The sequence below is a fragment of the Bos indicus genome, chromosome 8, assembly GCF_029378745.1.
Source record: "Bos indicus isolate NIAB-ARS_2022 breed Sahiwal x Tharparkar chromosome 8, NIAB-ARS_B.indTharparkar_mat_pri_1.0, whole genome shotgun sequence".
Taxonomy (NCBI): Eukaryota; Metazoa; Chordata; class Mammalia; order Artiodactyla; family Bovidae; genus Bos; species Bos indicus.
Window position 1 is genome coordinate 1,284,775 of NC_091767.1, and position 19,659 is coordinate 1,304,433.

At 39.8% G+C, this 19,659-nt stretch overlaps 1 protein-coding gene across 5 annotated transcripts in view; it reads right to left on the reverse strand.

Annotated features, from left to right (window-relative positions):
• Nucleotides 1-19,659, reverse strand: part of NEK1 (NIMA related kinase 1) — a 133,846-nt gene that overhangs the window by 23,889 nt on the left and 90,298 nt on the right. For all 5 annotated transcript variants that reach the window (XM_070794355.1, XM_070794353.1, XM_070794352.1 and 2 more), the window contains 5 exons: nucleotides 18,128-18,193; nucleotides 17,819-18,047; nucleotides 15,238-15,390; nucleotides 11,278-11,454; nucleotides 6,863-6,983 (listed from right to left, as the gene is read on the reverse strand). In XM_070794355.1, the coding sequence (XP_070650456.1) occupies nucleotides 6,863-6,983; nucleotides 11,278-11,454; nucleotides 15,238-15,390; nucleotides 17,819-18,047; nucleotides 18,128-18,193 (746 nt within the window). The remainder of the gene's footprint in view (nucleotides 1-6,862; nucleotides 6,984-11,277; nucleotides 11,455-15,237; nucleotides 15,391-17,818; nucleotides 18,048-18,127; nucleotides 18,194-19,659) is intronic.

Here is a 19,659-nt window from a genome sequence, read left to right on the forward strand (position 1 = left end):
TCCATCTTTGCATGAAATGTTCCCTTGGTATCTCAAATTTTCTTTAAGAGATTCCTAGCCTTTTCCATTTTATTGTTTTCCTCTATTTTTTTGCATTCATCACTTAGAAAGGCTTTCTTCTCTCTCCTTACTTCTCTTTGTAACTCTGCATTTAGATGGGTATATCTGTCCTTTTCTCCTTTTCCTTTTGCTTTTCTTCTTTTCTCAGCTACTTGTAAAGTCTCCTCAGACAGCCATTTTGCCTTTTGCATTTCTTTTTCTTGGGATGGCTTTTCTTTTTTTGATTATAAGGCAATTTTAATTTTGCTAGTACTTTTTCTGCTGTTGAGTCACTTCAGTTCAGTTGCTCAGTCGTGTCCGACTCTTTGTGACCCCATGAATCACAGCATGCCAGGCCTCTCTGTCCTTCACTAACTCCCGGAGTTCACTCAAACTCATGTCCATCAAGTTGGTGATGCCATCCAGCCATCTCATCCTCTGTTGTCCCCTTCTCCTCCCAACTCTTTGGAACCCCATGGACTGTAGCCTGCAAGACTCCTCTATTCATGGGATTCTCCAGGCAAGAATACTGGAATAGGTTGCTATTTCCTCCTGCAGGAGATCTTCCCGATCCTGTCTCTTGCATTGGCAGGCTGGTTCTTTACTACTAGCACCACCTGGGAAGCCCCATAAATGTGAACTCATTTAGTTCATTTCAAATTTAAATAATTTTTTACTTCTCCAGTTTTAAATTCTGAGTAACTCTTATTTTTATTTTAAAAAGTTATTTATTTTTAATCATACAAGTAATATATTTTTTCATTCAAAATGTAATGCTTGATTCCTCAGAAAGGGAAACATAAAATTGCCGGGGTCCTGCCCCGGCTGATCCAGGGTATTCGAAGCAGGGACGGCGTCGGCGACCTATTTATTTAAATATTTTATCAAAGATATAAAGAGTAATAGGATGAGGATAGCTCAGTAGGAAAATTCATTGGAGAAAAGAGGCTGAGTAGCTTGGTTTACGCGGGAGACCAATAAAACTTCAAGACAAGAAGTTTGCACCACTTACGTAGGCCGCAGGCGTCCTTCCGTTCTCCCGAAGGAGAGGACACACTGAGGCCTCCCCGGTCGGATCTTAGAAGCCCAGGCATAATTAGTAAGCATGGTGGGTTCCGGGCTCCAGATGGAGACTCAACCAGAGTGAGAGAGAGAGCGACATGGGGAGACCAGTATTTCGAGAAACTGATCCCAATTCTTTATTTTCCAGAGTCTGTTTTAATACACTGAGATGTTATACAAAAGTCACGCGGGGTCAGCAGTCCTGACTTTTATCAAAGTCAGGTGCTTCATACAAATGTATACAGAGGTCTTAGGGGTGTTACATCATCTTCTGGCCAGGGGGGCCTGCTGACAATTTACGACCCTCTCCTTGTGACAGCGGTCAGTCAATCAGGACACTTATTTCTCCAGGGCTGATTATTCTCAAAACAGACGCCACCCAAATAAAGTTACATTCCTACAGGGTGAGGGTGTAGTGGGTTTTAGTTAAGGAAAGAATTTACTTAGCCTAAGGTCTAACGTGATTAATATCAAAGGTTAATTCTATATATTCATTAATGTGTGTAAGGGCAGGGGATATGGAGACTTAGCAACAAACATTGGCTCAACAAATGAAAAACCCTTCACCAACACATTTTCTAATTAGCCCATTATACTTATACTAATAGTTTTCTAACTTTTCTAAGGAACCTGTTTTTAGAAGGTTTAAAGCATCTCGTGCCTCTCACGATTGGGAGGCTGTGAGCAATCACATGTGGCCCGACGAGCCTGTCAGGCAGGCTAGAGAACCTTCAGAGGAGTTTGTAGGTTAAAACACTCTTGTCACACCCAAGAGTTTTTATTGACTGGAGCTCTAGGTTAACTCCTTCTCCGAAAGAGGTGGTGGGGGACAGCCCCCCATAAAGTCAGAGGTGTAGGTAAGAGCACAAAGTAGTAAAGTAGGCAGGCTCTGGTAATGGGGGTAGATGCTCGAGGAGTTCCAGGGGGACTCCTGAGGTTCGATCCCGCCTTTGCGTATGTCGAGCCTCCTTCCTCATGACCTTTGTCATGGGCGGAGTACCTCACTCTGGCCCCCAACATCAAATATCATTTGCTACAGCAATTCCACTCTGGATATATACTCAAAAGAACTCAATAAAGATGTGCAAAGACTTGTACACAATGTTTACAGAAGCACCATTCAAAACAGGCAAAAGGCAGAAACTACCCTGGAAATGACCATCATTATCTGCTGAATGCTATCAACTGTACAATGTATAAAAACATAGGCTATAGTCATATAAGGAATATTATTCATGAAAAGGAATGAAGAACTGATACATCCTATAACACAGACAAGCCCTGAAAGCAGTATGCTAACTGAAAGAAGGCAGATACAAAAAGCCACATACTGTGATTCTATAGGAAATGTCCAGAATAGGCCAATCCATGAAGACAGATCAGTGGTGGCAGGAGCTGGGGAGGTGAACATGAAGAGTGGGTGCTTATAGGTACAAGGGTTCCACTGGGGTCGAGGAAAATGTACTGGAACCATAGAGTATAAAATTGTACACTTCAAAATTATTAAAATGATAAAATGTATATAAATAAATATATTCATATATTTATCTCAATGAAAAAATTTTTTCCTTTTAGGATTTCCCCAAACAATGAAAATCCCAGTTGCTTTTACTATTATCAGTTTTATATACATCTTATTAAACTTTTCCCCTAAATTTATATACATTTATATATGCTGAGAAGGCAATGGCACCCCACTCCAGTACTCTTGCCTGGAAAATCCCATGGACGGAGGAGCCTGGTGGGCTACAGTCCATGGGGTCACTACAAGTCGGACAGGACTGGGCAACTTCACTTTCACTTTTCACTTTCATGCACTGGAGAAGGAAATGGCAACCCACTCCAGTGTTCTTGCCTGGAGAATCCCAGGGATGGCAGAGCCTGGTGGACTGCCGTCTATGGGACGGCATAGAGTCGAAGAGTCGGACATGACTGAAGTGACCTAGCAGCATATATGCACTTAAGAACATTTTATAGGATTATCACAGTATTGTTCTAATATATGGAAATGCTTTTTATTCAATATCATCAAATACTCTGGACATATTTCCGTATTTATACAAGGAGTTCCATTTAATTTCAGTGCTGCATACTACCCATTACACAGTATACTTGGTTGTTGTGACTTTGTTAAGTCGTGTTCAACTCTTTGTGACCCCACGTACTGCAGCATACCAGGCTTTCGTGTCCTTCAGCATCTCCCAGAGTTTGCTCAAACTCATGTCCACTGAATTAGTGATGCCATCCAAACATCTCATCCTCTGTCGCCCCCTTCTCCTCCTGCCCTCAATCTTTCTCAGCATCAGGGTCTTTTCCAATGAGTCGGCTCTTTGCATCAGGTGGCCAAAGTATTGGAGTTTCAGCATCAGTCCTTCCAATGAATACTCAGGATTGAATTCCTTTAGGATTGACTGATTTGATCTCCTTGCAGTCCAAGAGACTCTCAAAAGTTTTCTCCAGCACCACAGTTCAAAAACATCAATTCTTCAGCACTCATCCTTCTTTATGGTCAAACTCTCACAACTGCACATGACTACTGGAAAACCCACAGTTTTGTCTAGATAGACCTTTGTCAGCAAAGTGATGTTTCTGCTTTTTAATATGCTATCTAGGTTTGCCATAGCTTTTCTTCCATGGCGCAAGTGTCTTTTAATTTCATGGCTGCAGTCACCATCTACAGTAATTCTGAAGCCCAAGAAAATAAAATCTGTCACCGTTTCCATTTTTTCCCCATCTTTACCATGATGGATGCCATGATCTTAGCTTTCTGAATGCTGAGTTTTAAGCCAGCTTTTTCCCTCTCCTCTTTTACTTTCATCAAGAAGCTCTTAAGTTCCTCTTCACTTTCTTCCATTAGAGTGACATTATATGCATATCTGAGTTTTCTGTTTCTCCCAGAAATCTTGATTCCAGCTTGTGATTCATCCAACCTGGCATCTGGCATGAGGTACTCTGCATATAAGTTAAATAAGCAGGGGGACAATATACAGGCTTGATGTACTCCTTCCAATTTTGAACCAGTCCATTGTTCCATGTCTGGCTCTGACTGTTGCTTTTTGTTCTGCAAACAGTTTTCTCAAGAGACAGGTAAGGTGATTTGGTATTCCCATCTCTTTAAGAATTTTCCACCATTTGCTGTGATAAACTGTCAAAGGCTTTAGCATTGTCAATGAAGCAGAAGTAGATTTTTTAATTCCCTTGCTTTTTCTATGATCCAACAGATGTTAGCAATTTGATCTCTGATTCCTCTGCCTTTTCTAAATCCAATTTGTACATCTGGAAGTTTTTGGTTCATGTACTGTTAAAGCCTAGCTTGAAGGATTTTGAGCATTACCTTGCTAGCTTGTGAAATGAGTGTAATTGTACGGTAGTTTGAACATTCTTTGGCATTGCCTTTCTTTGAGATTGGAATGAAAACTGACCTTTTCCAGTCTTGCAGCCACTGCTGAGTTTTCCAAATTTGCTGGCATACTGAGTACAGCACTTTAACAGCATCATCTTTTAAGACCTGAAATAGCTCAGCAGGACACTTAGAACAGTGTTTTGAGCCACTTCCTTATTCCTGATCAGACTATTTCAAATGATTTCCTGTGACTCTCCTGAAATAAACATTCTTGCACATGCTTCTCTGTATCCATGTCCAAGTCCAGCCCACCTCCTGTTTTCACAGATAAAGTTGCACTGGAACAGCCACACTCACCTGTTTATGTGTTACCTATGATTGCTTTTGCAGATCAAAGGCAGCACCGGATAGCCACATCACAGAGCATATGGTCAACAGGGCCAAAAAAGTTCACTATCTGGCCCTTTACAGAAAACATCTGACAACCCTTGTTATGAGCAGAACAAAAGAATGAACTTCCAATTATTATTTTAAGAAGGAAGGTAACAAGAACACCAAAATATGACAGTGATTTCCCCAGACAAATGGGAACTATAAGAGGATTCTCCCAAGTACTAATACAAAAATCCTGAAATTGTCATACTGAGTGAAGTAAGTCAGACTGAGAAAGACAAATATATGATATTGCTTCTATGTGGAATTCAAAAAAAAAAAAAAGGTACAAATGAACTTATTTATAAAACAGAAATAAAGACTCAATTGTAGAAAACAAACTTATGGTTACCAGGGGATACAGGAGGGGGATAAATTGGAAGACTGGGATTGACATATACACACTACTATATACAGAATAGATAAATAAGAACTTGCTGTATAGCACAGGGAACTCTACTTAATACTCTGTAATGGCCTATATGCGCACAGAATCTGAAAAAGAGTGGATATATGTATATTTGATTCACTCTGCTGTACAGCTGAAACTAATACATTGTAAATCAACTATACTCCAATAAAAATTAATGGCAAAAAAAAAAATCACAAAATTAAGTATTAGCAAACAGAAGTACATTAAAATTAGCAAACAGAAGACCAAGCAGAGTTTACTAAGGTATGCAGGATAATTCAATATTAGGTAACCTATTAATTTATTATGCTGATAGATAAGGGAAAACAATTTCATGAATGGTTCCACTGATGCCAAAAAGTCATTTGATATAATACATTTCAGACTTTTTAGCCAGTAAAATGAGCAGACACTGCTTAAGCTAGAAATTATAGTCATGCCTAATGATGGTTAACATTAGAAACATTTCACTGAAGTTAAGAACAAGAGAGAGAACCCTATTTCCAATATTTAACTGTATAAAATGTACTAAGTGATGCAACTGGAGAGAAAGAAATGAGTGTGAAAAAAACTGGAAAGACAGAAAGCCATCATTATTTTCATATGATTGTGCATATGAAACATACAAAAGATTCAACTGAAAGTCTACATGAACAATAGTAGGATACCAATAAGAGAGTGGTAACAAAACAACACAAAGAAGGTGTAAGTTTTCATATATACCACCTTATAGTTATCATTAATAAAATAATCACAAGATGATATAGCCAGGAATAAGCTTACCAATAACAGTGCAGAGCTTACATGAAAGCTTGAATTGGGTGGGAAGGGGAGGCGACTATATTTATATACATGCAAAGTAACCTCACTAAAGGTTATCCACTGTAGCATCATCTGTCATAGCAACTAGTATAGGAGACTAATTAGAGCTATGGCATATCCATATATTGGAACACGACGTAGCCTTAAAGTAGCAAAAAAGAGGAAGCCCTCTGTGTATTAATATGAAAAAATTCCCCAATTACTGACATAAAATGGTGGAAAAAACTCTGTGCCTTATAATGACAACTATATTTAAAAGTGAAGGTGAAAGGTGCTCAGTCGTGACTGACTCTGTGACCCTATGGACTGTAACCCTCCAGGCTCCTCCGTGGAATTCTCAGGCAAGAATACTGGAGTGGGTAGCCTTTCTCTTCTCCAGGGGATCTTCTCAACCCAAGGGATCAAACCCAGGTCTCTTGCATTGCAGGTGGATCTTTACCATCTAAGCCACAAGGGAAGTCCATTTAAAAGTGAGGGAGACTATATCTTCGTTTTTGCTTCTGTATATATTAATCATGTTTGGAAAGAGGACAGAGTGGGAATTTGCTGGGTGGGGACAAAAGTGGGAAACAGACCTTTTACTGTATATTTTTATACACTTGCTGATTTATGAACCTCATGAATGTGATATTTATTCCCAAATTAACTATTTTTGTAATTGACTTAATATAATATTATGTTACTCCAGTATTTCCATGAAAGGCATGACATGAAGGGAGCAGGTGTGAAATGCAAGGGAAGAGGTGACGTACTCAACCTCCTCTGCTCCTTCTCTCTCAGTGACCCACATGTCGAGAACAGGTTGGGGCAAACCACCATCTCTGTCTGCTCCACTTGGCTCCTGCAGCACTTCTGCCTCCAAGTCATCAGGCTCTGCAAGGCAAAAACAGGGCAAGAAACAGGTCTCAAAGCAAAATCCACTTAGAGAAAACAAAGTAAATCTCTTATAAATGATCACACCTCGTTTCAGGCTAGTGTAGTAATTGCAACAAAAAATCAGTAGTTTATCTATAGATCCTTAATCTTACTGTCTTTACACTCTAGTTGTTTCTGAAATAACAGACTTCTCCTTTTGCATTTTCACTGCAATAAAAATACCCAGAAGAAATATAGTGTACTCTGTATTTTTCATTATTATCAAGAAGTTTTTCTTCATTAACATTTCAGTAATATACAAATTGCTTTCTAGACGACATAAAAACTTATAGAATTAACACTATCTATGGCCTGAAATATGGAAAGAAAGTAGAATATAATATGATTGATTAGTAACTGATGGGAAAGTTCAATCATCAAAAAAAAAAAAAAAAAACTCTCTTACCTGGACTTTCACAGTGAAAAGGCGAATATAACTAGGATGCTAAACCTATTTTCCTAAACCCTCAAATAATTAATAACCAGGGAACTATCTCTGTTCTCTGGCAGTGGCTCATTTTTCACCTGAGTGATATTTCCCAAAAGTTAACAGCAATGAGAAGAGAGTTTCTCTCTTCGTTTGTTAATTTCTCTTTTTCCTGTCCAATTATCTAAATTATTAATACCTTCTTGTTTCAGCCACCATGGCCATTCCTTTTTTTCCTTCTCTATTTTAAAAGTTTCTAATTAGTTGTCCTGTTTTAGAGAGATGATTGGTATTATACCAATTCTTAAAATTTTTATCTTTTATTCAAATGATTTTTTGGTCACCCTTACAAGTAAGCACTTGGAGGAGGGATGTCCTGCTCAAAATTTTTTAAACGAGTAACTGTTCTCTGGCACCTTAAGCCACATCAATGTGACTCATTCCACAAACTAGATTTGTGACTGTACTGCCCACAAAGGCAACGATATTTACTACATGGCTCTTGCAGAAAAAGTGTCCCAGCTCTAATAGGCTATACAGTCACTATTATTAAATATACACCTAACAGGTTCTTTTTTTTTTTTTTTAAGAAAAGACATAAGATACCCATTAACTAAGATTCTAATGAACAAGAATATTTCACAAGACTACAAGGTCACACATGTGGCAGCTGTCCAGCCTTCCTCTCATCCAGAGGGGGCTCTGTTGTCCCAAGTCCCTCAGTCTGGATCAGCAGTGTGATTGCCTGGACCTGTGGGGTACAGCTGGAGTCCTGTAGGCCTGGCCACATCCAGCCTTTTAAGAGAATCAGCAGTTTCCACTTTGGAATCTGGAAGTTTAAACCACCAAGAAAGCAGTTTAAGGACCCTGGAGAGACAACACGGCAAGGCCCTGAGACTTAAAGCACAGGAGTGGGACCCAGCAGCGCAGGCCCAGCTGAGCCGAGATGCCAGGTGTGGAGTGACAGCATCTCCCACCCAAGTAAGCGCAGCTGATGGCTCAAAACCACTGAGCGATACCAGTTGATGCCATGAGGAGGAGAAGGAATGTCCCAGTTCCTAATCCACAGCTCAGTTCAGTTCAGTCGCTCAGTCGTGTCCGACTCTTTGCGAACCCATGAATCGAAGCACGCCAGGCCTCCCTGTCCATCACCATCTCCCGGAGTTCACTCAAACTCACGTCCATCGAGTCAGTGATGCCATCCAGCCATCTCATCCTCTGTCGTCCCCTTCTCCCAATCCCTCCCAGCATCAGTCTTTTCCAATGAGTCAACTCTTCTCATGAGGTGGCCAAGGACTGGAGTTTCAGCTTTAGCATCATTCCTTCCGAAGAAATCCCAGGGCTGATCGCCTTCAGAATGGACTAGTTGGATCTCCTTGCAGTCCAAGGGACTCTCAGGAGTCTTCTCCAACACCACAGTTCAGAAGCATCAATTCTTTGGCGCTCAGCTTTCTTCACAGTCCAACTCTCACATCCATACATGACCACAGGAAAAACCATAGCCTTGACTAGACAAGCCTTTGTTGGCAAAGTAATGTCTCTGCTTTTCAATATGCTATCTAGGTTGGTCATAACTTTCCTTCCAAGGAGTAAGCGTCTTTTAATTTCATGGCTGCAGTCACCATCTGCAGTGATTTTGGATCCACAGAGTGTGAGATAAATCAAGACAGTTAAGTCACTAAGTCTGGGAAGCAAACTGCTTTGCAGTGAGAGATAACTGAAACAGAATTTCCTATCTGTAGATAGGGTGTTGACACAACGAAGGTTAGATATGTGCACTAGTTTGGGGACAGGCCAGCATCTGACACTGAAAGGTTTCAAGGAGGCTGTGGTGAGAGCCTGGCCCATGAAAGGCGGTTACTGGAGGCTGGAGGAAAGGGCATTCTTGTGACCTGGTGGCAGAAAGTGGCCCTGTGACATGAAAAAAGATGAAAGAAAATGCACCTAAGAGATTCAGTGACCGAGCTAAGGAGCTATCTGAGTAGACCATTTACAGTGCCAGTGAGATTCCTAAGGCAGCCACTTATAAACTACAAGGAGAAAAAGGTGAGTTGAAGAAAGATCAGTTTAGCTCATGATGAGAACTCAGAAGAGGAAGTTTCTCAAGGGAAAAGATGCCTCCAAATAGACACTAACCTCAGGCAAAGTATGCCTGAGGTCTCAGGGCATGGTCTCAGGGCAAAGACAGAGGTCAAAAACAGAAGGCCGTAAGACCTTCTGCTGGGGCACAGAGGATTTAAAGGTCTGTCTTTCTGACTCTTGCTGTTGGACAAGAAGATTGCTGAGCATCTCAATTGCCTTCCTCACAGAAACTGCAGGTAGAGGGCACAGTCTGAAAAAAAAAAAAACCCCAAACCAAAAACCCCAGTGGTTTTTCACTAAATGTCAGTAACATTCATACAAAATTTACAAAATCATTAATACTTGCAGAAGCACTCCCCAGCGTGATTGAAAGGAAAGATATAGCCCAACAGAAGAGCCTTTGAGGGTACCAATGTTTGGTGGGAGGGAAGCAAGCCAGCCAAGCTACTCCTGGTGGGATCCCATTTCTATGTACCCACAATCTTGTACCTTCCCTATTTTTGACAAGGAGTCTCACATCCTCTTCATCACTGTTAGATTTATGAGTGAAAAAGCAAGTGAAAAGAACTCTCTAGGTCTTCAGATTGAAAGTAAATGTATTCAAAGAACTGCACCCAAAGAACCTCATTTAAACACAGACTTGACCTTGAGGACAACATCTGAGCCAATGTCATAATAAGATGTGGCTATGAAGAGTCAGTGTATTCTGCATGTGAGGGGATGTAAATAAGTTTGGTAAAAGGGCAGACATTAACATTAAAGATGGCTACAAAAACAAAGACTCTTGACAGTCTATTGGACTGAAAGGAGATCAAACCAGTCAACCCTAAAGGAAATCAACCCTGAATAATCTATTGGAAGGACTGATGCTGAAGCTCCAATACTTTCGCCAGCTGGTATGAAGAGCCGACTCACTGGAAAAGACTGTGATGCTGGGAAAGACTGAAGGCAGGAGAAGGGGACAACAGAAGATGAGATAGTATCACTGACTCAACTGACAGAAGTTTGAGCAAACTCTGGGAGATGGTGAAGGACAGTGAAGCCTGGCATGCTGCAGTCCGTGGAGTTGCAAAGAGTTGGATATGGCTAAATGACTCAACAACAACAAAACATTTAACCCTTTTACCCTTGAGAGGTGTCTGTTTCCCCTCCCTCTTAATCCAGGCTTGTTTGTAACTACTTTGACCAATGAAGTACAGCAGAAGCAACCCTGTGCCAGTTTGGAGACTAGCTTCTACGAGTATAAGCAGCTTCTGCCTGTGTACCTGTGAGCCATGGAAGACATCAGACCACCCTGTTGGACAGAGTACAGAGAAAGGCCTGGAGGCTGTATGAAGAGGAAGGGGCAGGCCTCACCATCTTTCAGCTGTACCAGTCAGGACACCAGTTAAGCCCTCTTGGACCCACGAGACCAGGTCATCACAGAGATGACAGCACATGCACTAGAAAAGTATGGCGGTGAGCCAGGGCTTGACTCAATTCCCAACACACAAAATGAGGAGACAGAGTAAAATTGGCTGTTGTTCTAAAACTGGGAGACAGAGTAAAATGGATGTTGTTCTAACACTACGTTTTGGGGTGATTTGCAATGTGGTGATAAAAAAAGACCCGGTACTGGAAAAATAGTGAACCTAATTTGAGATGAATCACCCAAACATAAACAAATATTCTGAAGGTTTGTTTATAAGGAAGACAATGAAGTATTATTAAACCAAATAAATCTTTTGCCCCATGAAAACATACCCTCCAAATCTCCTTCTGGTTTCAATGCTGTCTGTGGAGATGCTTCACTAATGTTTGGACTGTTTGTCTCAACAGAAGAATCAAGAGTAGCTGGTGGGTTCATTTCAAGTGGAATACATTTTACTTTTTCTTCTTCAGTAAGTAAGGATTTGAAATTCTCGCTTTCAGGAGAAATCTCTGAAACAACAAAAATGAAAAATCATGCTATGTTCTCACACTGACTTGACTTTTATCTGCAATAGCATTTAGAACAAAGTTCACTCTCACAGCAGGTAACTACTAGTTAAGTTCTGTTATGTACTAGAAATTAATAAATGATTAAGGCACATGATAGTCAAATTAAATTTAAATTCGAAGGCATTTTTGTTATAAAGATACTGTTTTTCAGGTTTTTCAGATCAGTTAGAAAAATGTTTGACTTTACTTAAAAATCACAGCTCTCATTCAGTTTTTGAACTTAAGACGTTTCAGCATCAAAGCTATGTGTATGACACAACAGTGTACGAACCTTTGTGAAGGACTGACACTTAGTTTAATGACTAATTTACTGTGTCTGGGTGTTTATGGTATTCTCCACTTGAGAAACCAGTGATACTCTTTCCTGAGTACCTAGTTCTCTGTACATTCTCCTCTAAGCTCTGTACCTCATCTGTAATTACTGATGACAAGCAGAGCTATGAAGATGTATCAAACTGTACAACTGAATAGGATATTTTTCTAAAATTATGGTGTCATACACAGATGATATGACTGACCATCAAAACTCTTCTATTCACTGGGACTGGGTCTACATTATGCCTGTGGATAGACATTTTAATGATTATGAACTATACAAATTTCTTAAAATAAAATTTATTTCTTAAAATCTGCAAATATACAGAATGAAGTCATATCATTCATATGTATGTAGCTTTTAATAATACTGTCAAATTAATAAAAATATTTCACCTTTGTTGTATGAATGTAATTTTATTTTTCAAAACCACTCATATATGGTTTTGTTGAGTGATTACATATGTATGCATAGGAATGCTTTGTTCAAATGTATTTCAGATTTTCAATGATCATAAACAAACCTTAACTTTTTGTATAAAAACCCTTTATATAATATAAAATGTATAATATTATATATAATACTCAGAATACAATTATTTTGGTAAGTTAGTTTGCATTTTTAATGTCTCAGTTGCAGCATTTAGTTATTTGAAACATACTGAAGCTTGACAATAGTTACAAAATAATACAGTTACTTGATAATAAAGCCACAAATACCAAGTGGTGAAAAAATTTAAAAATAAAAATAAATTTCTAAGGTGGTTAACATGGTTTATTTGCCTCTTCCTTTGGGTGAAACTTTTACATCTATACAGAAATGTCAGAATTACATACACACATACATATGTGTATATATATATCAGGGTGCTATCTTTAAAATTATGAACTCAAGTTTTTGTGTTTTTGTGGCAAATGCTCAGAAACTTTCCATCCTTTTCACTGCTGTCTGGAGAGCATGGATTTGCCCGAACAGCTCACTGCAATGACTGGAAGACACCCAAGTCAGCCACATCCACTCCTTGGAGATGCTGCTCTCCAGTTCACTGCTGGGAGCTCCCACCCGGGCTCTGTCTTAGCTAACCTGCTAGATTTATGTCTACACCTTGAACAAGCCTCCTGGATCTGGGCTGGTCAATTCATCCCCATGATGCTTTCTTCCCCTCACCTCAGTCACTCCATGTTCACATCTTAGAGATCCTGTCACTAAACACAGCTCCTCAGAATGTTCAAAGTTAACTGTCCCACCTCCTAACCCCTAACATCCTGTATTCCCACTCATCACCCTCTGCTACCCCACCCAAACCCGACCAGGACTCACAACCCACTGAACCTACCACAGATACTCTCCTTACCTTCCCCATTAAAATTTAAGCAAGAGTCCATCATTTAAAACATTCTCCTCCAAAGGTCCTCAACCCACTGTATTTCCAGCAAACAATTCCATCTTCTGTCTGCCATGTTTGAGCACACGTGACTGAAGTAGGTGGGGAAAAGCAGAGAGCCTTGCTCACTGTCTCTGCTTAGTTCATCATCACTAAAGTCAGGCGGGCCCTCTTTGCTGCCCACAGTCCATCTGTAACCCTGGACCAGCAGGAGCTGCCTGGTTCAGTTAACCCCCTTAGGGAACAAAGTTGTGAACAGGTATCTGTGAGCTGTTTTACCTTACTTCTTCCTAGTCAACAAGAACAAAACTACAGTGTTGCTCATGCTTTGGAACATTTTCCCTTCACCAAGCCTCATCAACAGTCTGACAGTGGCAGAGGTCACACCTGTGATCTGTTCAGTCTGACTCTTCTGCTATAAAAAAGTATCTATTAAAACCAGGAACAAGCACCATGAGGACTGAAGACTGGTCTACAGGCTTTCAAATGCAATGAGAAGAAAAAGAAATGATCAAATAAATACTGGACAAAAAAACTATTTCCAACTATTGATGATATAATCTACACATGTAACCAACCAAAGGAAAACCAACGTAATGGAAAAATAAGCAACACGCTTGACTAGGCACTTCAAAAAAAGATTGTATACATCTTACTAAGAAATTTTTGGATAACACACGAAAGCATGAGCAACAGAAGGAAAAAAAAAGAAAAACAAAAAGCGAGACTACATCAGAGTAAAAAGCTTCTGCACAGCAAAGGAAAAACCAATAAAATAAAAAGGGAATCTACAGAATAATAAAAACTATTTGTATACTATATATGTGATAAGAGTTTAACATAAAATATTTAAGGAACTCATACAACTCAACAGCAAAAAAAATCTGGCATATTAAATTTTTTACCATTATTAATTAATGATAGCAATTTTTAAGTGGGCAAAGAATAATTAACAAGGACCTACTGTATAGCACAGGGAGCTCTATCAATATTCTGTAAAGATCTATATGGGAAAGGAATCTAGAAAAGAGTGGTTTTCTGTATATATATATAACTGAAGCACTTTGCTGTACACCTGAAACTTCCACAACACTGTAAATCTATACTTCAATAAAAATTAAATTTGTTTTAAAAAGTAAAGGAACTGAATAGACATTTCTCCAAAGACATACAAATGGCCAACAGATATATAAAGAGAAGCTCAATATCACTAATAATCAGGGAAATGCAAATCAAAATCACAATGAGAGATCATTTCATTCTTGTTACCATAGCTATTACAAAAAAAAAGGAGAAAAGGAGAGACGACAAATACTGGTGGGGATGTGAAGAAATGGGAACCGTTGTGCACTGTTAGCGGGAATGTGAACTGGTGTAGCCCCTCTGGAGAACAGTACTGAGGTTCTTCAAACATGAAAACAGAACTATACAGCAATTCCATTTCCGAGTATTTCTTGAAAGAAAATTAAATCTGAATCTTGAAGGGATATCTGCACTCCTACATTCACTGGAGAACTATTCACAGTAGCCAAGACATGGAAAGAAACTGAGTGTACACGAACAAATAGATAAAGAAAATGGGGGATGTGTGTGTATATATATATACACACACACACACACAATGGAATAGTATTCACCCTTAAGAATGAAGGAAATCCATGGAAGATATTATTCTAAATGTTACAAATAAGTCAGACACAAAAAGATAAACACTGTATGATATATATAAATGGAATCTAAAAAGCCGAACTCACAGAAACTGGAACAGTGGTTGCCAGGGCCTCAGAGGTGGGAGAAACAGGGAGATGTCTCTAAGGGGTACAAGCCTTCAGCTGTTTACATTTATGTTTATGCATAAATTTCTAGAGCTCTAACACACAGCGTGGTTAATTACAGTTACCACTAAATGTACAGCTGCTAAGAGAGTAAATCTTAAGTGTTCAGGCATCACATACACAAAATGGTAACTAAGTATGTTTTTAACATTATTTCTAATATAAAAAAAAATAGCTTCTCTGCTCACCATTTCTAATAGATGTGTTTTCCAGTAGTTCTGTCTGAAGTTGTAGTTCAGCTTCTCCAAGTATCCTCAGAACAGAATCTGTAGGACTTTTCCCCCAGACTTTTCTTGGAGATCCACTAGGATCTAATTTAATAACCTCTCCCACTGTATGTTCTAAAATAAAAAGATATAAAAAATTTCAGTGATAGAATCTAATAACAACATTGCATTAAAGGCAGATTCTAGTTTTAGGAAATATAAAAATGGAAAAAATGTAAGTTATGTTTCTATAACATTTTTACTTGAGAAAAAAAAATTTAAGAATAATTTGGGATAGTACAAAAATAGATAAAATATGTTAATATTTTGTTTCTATAAATTGCAGAGAATAGAAAAAAAAATCCTAAGACAAACGTGATATGGATTAAAAGTAGAGAAAACTACTCTAAGAAAATTTGTTTTATCTTCTTTAACCTAAGTAAGCAACTGACACTTCCTATTTGACAATAATAATTTGGGGTTAACCTTTTGAATAAAATTTTGCAAAGCAAAACAGAGAAGATCACCTACTGAAGTTTGAGTCTTCAGAACATTTGGTAATAATTAATACATGAAGCATATAGGTACCCAGCAGTAATAGACAGGATATACTCTCAAATATTATGGGGTATGTAAGTGATACCAACTTTCAACGGTGACCAAATACATGATACATATTTTTGTGTACCCGTCCATGAAAGTAAATACTTGCAAGTTATCAGACAATATTCGGTTTTGTTTAGGCAAAATGATTACCAGTAAGAAACGATTTTTAAAAGGATGGTTAAAAAGATCAAAGAACACTGAAGAGACCCATAACTTACAGCCACATGGTATCTGATAGAGGTGACAAAGCAATCTGAATGGGGCTGAGGGGCTGGAAGTCAGGTGAAGGGGGTGAGGGATGGAAGGTGGGGACCAGGGTTGTACACAGACAACACTGTGAAGAGCTCATGGAGGAATTCAGAAATGGGGGAAGGCTGAACAACAGGGTGAGGAAAGAAACAAGGAGGCCACCATGCAAATGACTTAAGAAAAGAGGGGAGGAGGGCCGTGAAGTAAAGTGGCTAGACTCCAGTGACACGAAGTGAGCGGTGAGGAGGCAGACAGGACAAAGCAAGTGGCATGAAAACCACAGGGAGCCTGGCTCAGGCATGGGAAAGGACACTGGATTTTCATGCTCCCTGAAACCAAGGTCAATCAGGTACTGAGAAGCATGGCAGGCTGTACTTTGACTCTCAGGCTCTTTTCTGTAAGGTTCCACCAGGGGGCACTGCATCCCTCCCTTGCCCTCACAGCTCAGCTTCCAGAAGGTGCTCCTCCCTCACCTTTTACTCACTCCTTAATCCCCAGATTCTACTTCTGCCCCCTGACCTCTAGCGACACTGCTTTCACCAAGGTCACAAGGCCTCCTCTGACAAACACCGTGCAGATTTTCTAGCCCTTATCTTGCCCTCCTCCTCTCTTCCCTTTAAATTCATATCACACTCTCAATTTTCCTTCCCTGATGCATCCTCATTTGCTTTTCAAAGTTATTCCTCTGACATACTCGTAGACTTCCCATGAAGCCCTTACAAGCCTGTGTGTGTGTCTGTGTGAGACAGTAGGACTCAATACATAACTGCCTGCTGTGGAGTCTGTGAACTTTGCTTCAGGGTATTAAAAAGAAAGAATTCTACCAAAATGGCCCATCAAAAAAACCACATAAAACAGCACTCAGGCGGTGATCAGATCAGCCACCTAAAAAGCGAACCCCCACCAGCATGTGTCTCATCAGTTCCCTGCTGCACTCCAGGGCCGGGACAACGTGAGACAAGGGCAGGGGCTCAGGAATCCTCGCTAAGCAAAGAAAGGGATGGCCTATGAGACTCTCCACAGGCCTGCTCAATACCGCCCCGACCTTCCCAGATTCTGCCCAAGTGCACTCTTCTGATTCTCACCAAGAATTACTCCTGGTAACAGGTGACTCTAAGGTGGGAGGAAGGGCTGGAGTAACACAGGTTACATGCGTGCCATTCGTTCTTGCTTTCACATCACAGATCGTTGGGAAAAATCCTCTCGTGGGATTTCCCTGCTGGCACAGTGGATAAGAATCCACCTGCCAATGCAGGAGACATGGGTCTCCTGGAAGATTCCCCATGTCTCGGAACAATTAAACCTGTGTGCCACAACTACTGAGCCTGCACTCTAGAGCTCATGTACTGCAACTGCCTGTAAGCCTGTGCACCCAGAGTCTGTGCTCCACAAGAGAAGCCACTGCACTGAGAAGCCTGCACACCACACCAAGAGAGCAGCCTCTGCTTGCTGCAACTAGAGAAGCAAAGCAACAAAGATCCAGTGCAATCAAAAATAAATAAAATGTTTAAAAAGAGAAAGCTGAAAAGGGTGTTTAAAAAAAAAAAAGGTGAAAGCCCTCCCACGTTGAAGCGAATGGTTTTCTCCATGTCTCACATATTACAGAACCCCCTCCAGGCTCTCAGCCCCTCTACGTGGGGCGTCCTCAGTGTCTGGCCACACGGGGGCCTGGGTGGACCAGATGGCACCTGGGCACACTCATACGCACTTTCTGTCACAGAGAAGGAAGCGTCCAGGGCCAGTTCGTCCACAGGAAGCACAAGCTGGCCTCCTGTCTCCCATTTTTTTCGATCTGATGAAACTGACTTTTCTTTTTCCAGCTCTTTGGCATCTTCATGAACAGTTACTGTACCCGTTTCACGACGACTCTGCCTTCCCTTTTCATCTTCTTGAACTTTAAGATTTTGATTTAATCTACGTAGTATTTCTCGTTTACTCTGAAACAGTTAAAATGTTGTATTTTAATAGTGTATGATTAAGTGGAATGATTGACAGGAAATTTGAAAACTGTACCTACTGAAACAGCACTGTTACTCTTCTGCGTTTCTTCTGAGGTTTCTTGGGCATCAGTTAGACTTTGGTCCTTTAAACACAGAGTAAGAAATAATGTTATTTTAAAGCATACCTTAAAATTTTTGGTATTTTTACTTTTTGTTTTTCATTAGCATTCCATGCTCCTTGTTTTTTTATTCCTGTAAAATGTTAACATAGCTTCCTTCATTATCAGCAATGAGAAATAATTACTTATTATCATCTAATAGCTGTGATATATGCTAGAATGGCCAATTCTCAATTATTGTCACATTTCTGGGTTACTAGATCAGATATTTAACTATATCCCCTTCTTCTTATTTAACTATATCGTGTTCCACTTTGGCACCTGATTTTTGATAAATATAAATATATGGCAGAAATTTTTAAAAAATTTATTTTTATACTCAATTAGAATTAGGGATGTTTTGACAGATGAATAATCAAGAGAGTGTGTGTTGTCTGTAAGCTGTCTTTATGTCTCAGGTACATATATTGTTATTAAGCCATTCAGTTCAGTTCAGTTCAGTTCACTCGCTCAGTTGTGTCCGACTCTTTGCGACCCCATGAATCGCAGCACGCTAGGCCTCCCTGTCCATCACCAACTCCCGGAGTTACTAAACATAATTGAGAACTGGCTTTTCTCCCTAAGCAAAGAGTAACAGTAAAGAGTCCTATGTACTTTGTGCTAATGCTAAAATAAATTTTGTTTTCTGATTAGTATAATCAAAGTAATTAGACCAACTAATATATGAAATACATAAAAAAAGAAATTAGTAGTTACAGAAACCATGAAATCAAAGGTACCTGGAAGACTCAGGGTAAGGAAAAGCAGTTCTCAAAGTTTTAAGGAAGTGATATTTACCAAGAAAACCCATAAAGGAAAAGCATTTGGTTACATGGATTACCTCAAATTTTATTAAATAGTGGTCAGTTTCAGAGTTATACCTGTAAATCAGACAAAGAGCATTTTACCCAGTGAAGTGGCAGGAATTAGCAGTCGCTACAACCAGAGAGGTGAGCAGCTACATGGGGTGAGACTGGGACCAGGCAGGGCCCACACCTGGCATCTGAGGGGTGGAGTGAAGAGTGCAGCACACAGTCGTTACCAGAGAGGAGAGGAGATGAACCCTGCTGAGCAACAGTGCTTTCCTACAGGAAGTTCTTGAGAGTTAACCAAGACTGGTACTTCCTACATAATCTTATTTCCAAGATAAACACAGAAGTTTTAGAATATTGGTGTGCCAATAATATCAGTGCTGTCTGCCAAAACTGAATGAAATTCAACAAATAATAGGCATAGACTTCAACAACCAGGAAAGGAAAGAATCAGGTTAATGTGTAACATGACTCAGGAGACTGTTCCTTGGCCTGCTGAGTTCCAGGCTAGAATCCCACATCAGGAGTCCCTTTCCCTCAACTTCAGAATAGAGTGCTTCCCATTTCATCCTGATGGATACCTGATATGTACTTCCAAGTTTAAACTTTTTACCTGCCCACAGTTCTTTGTTTTATACT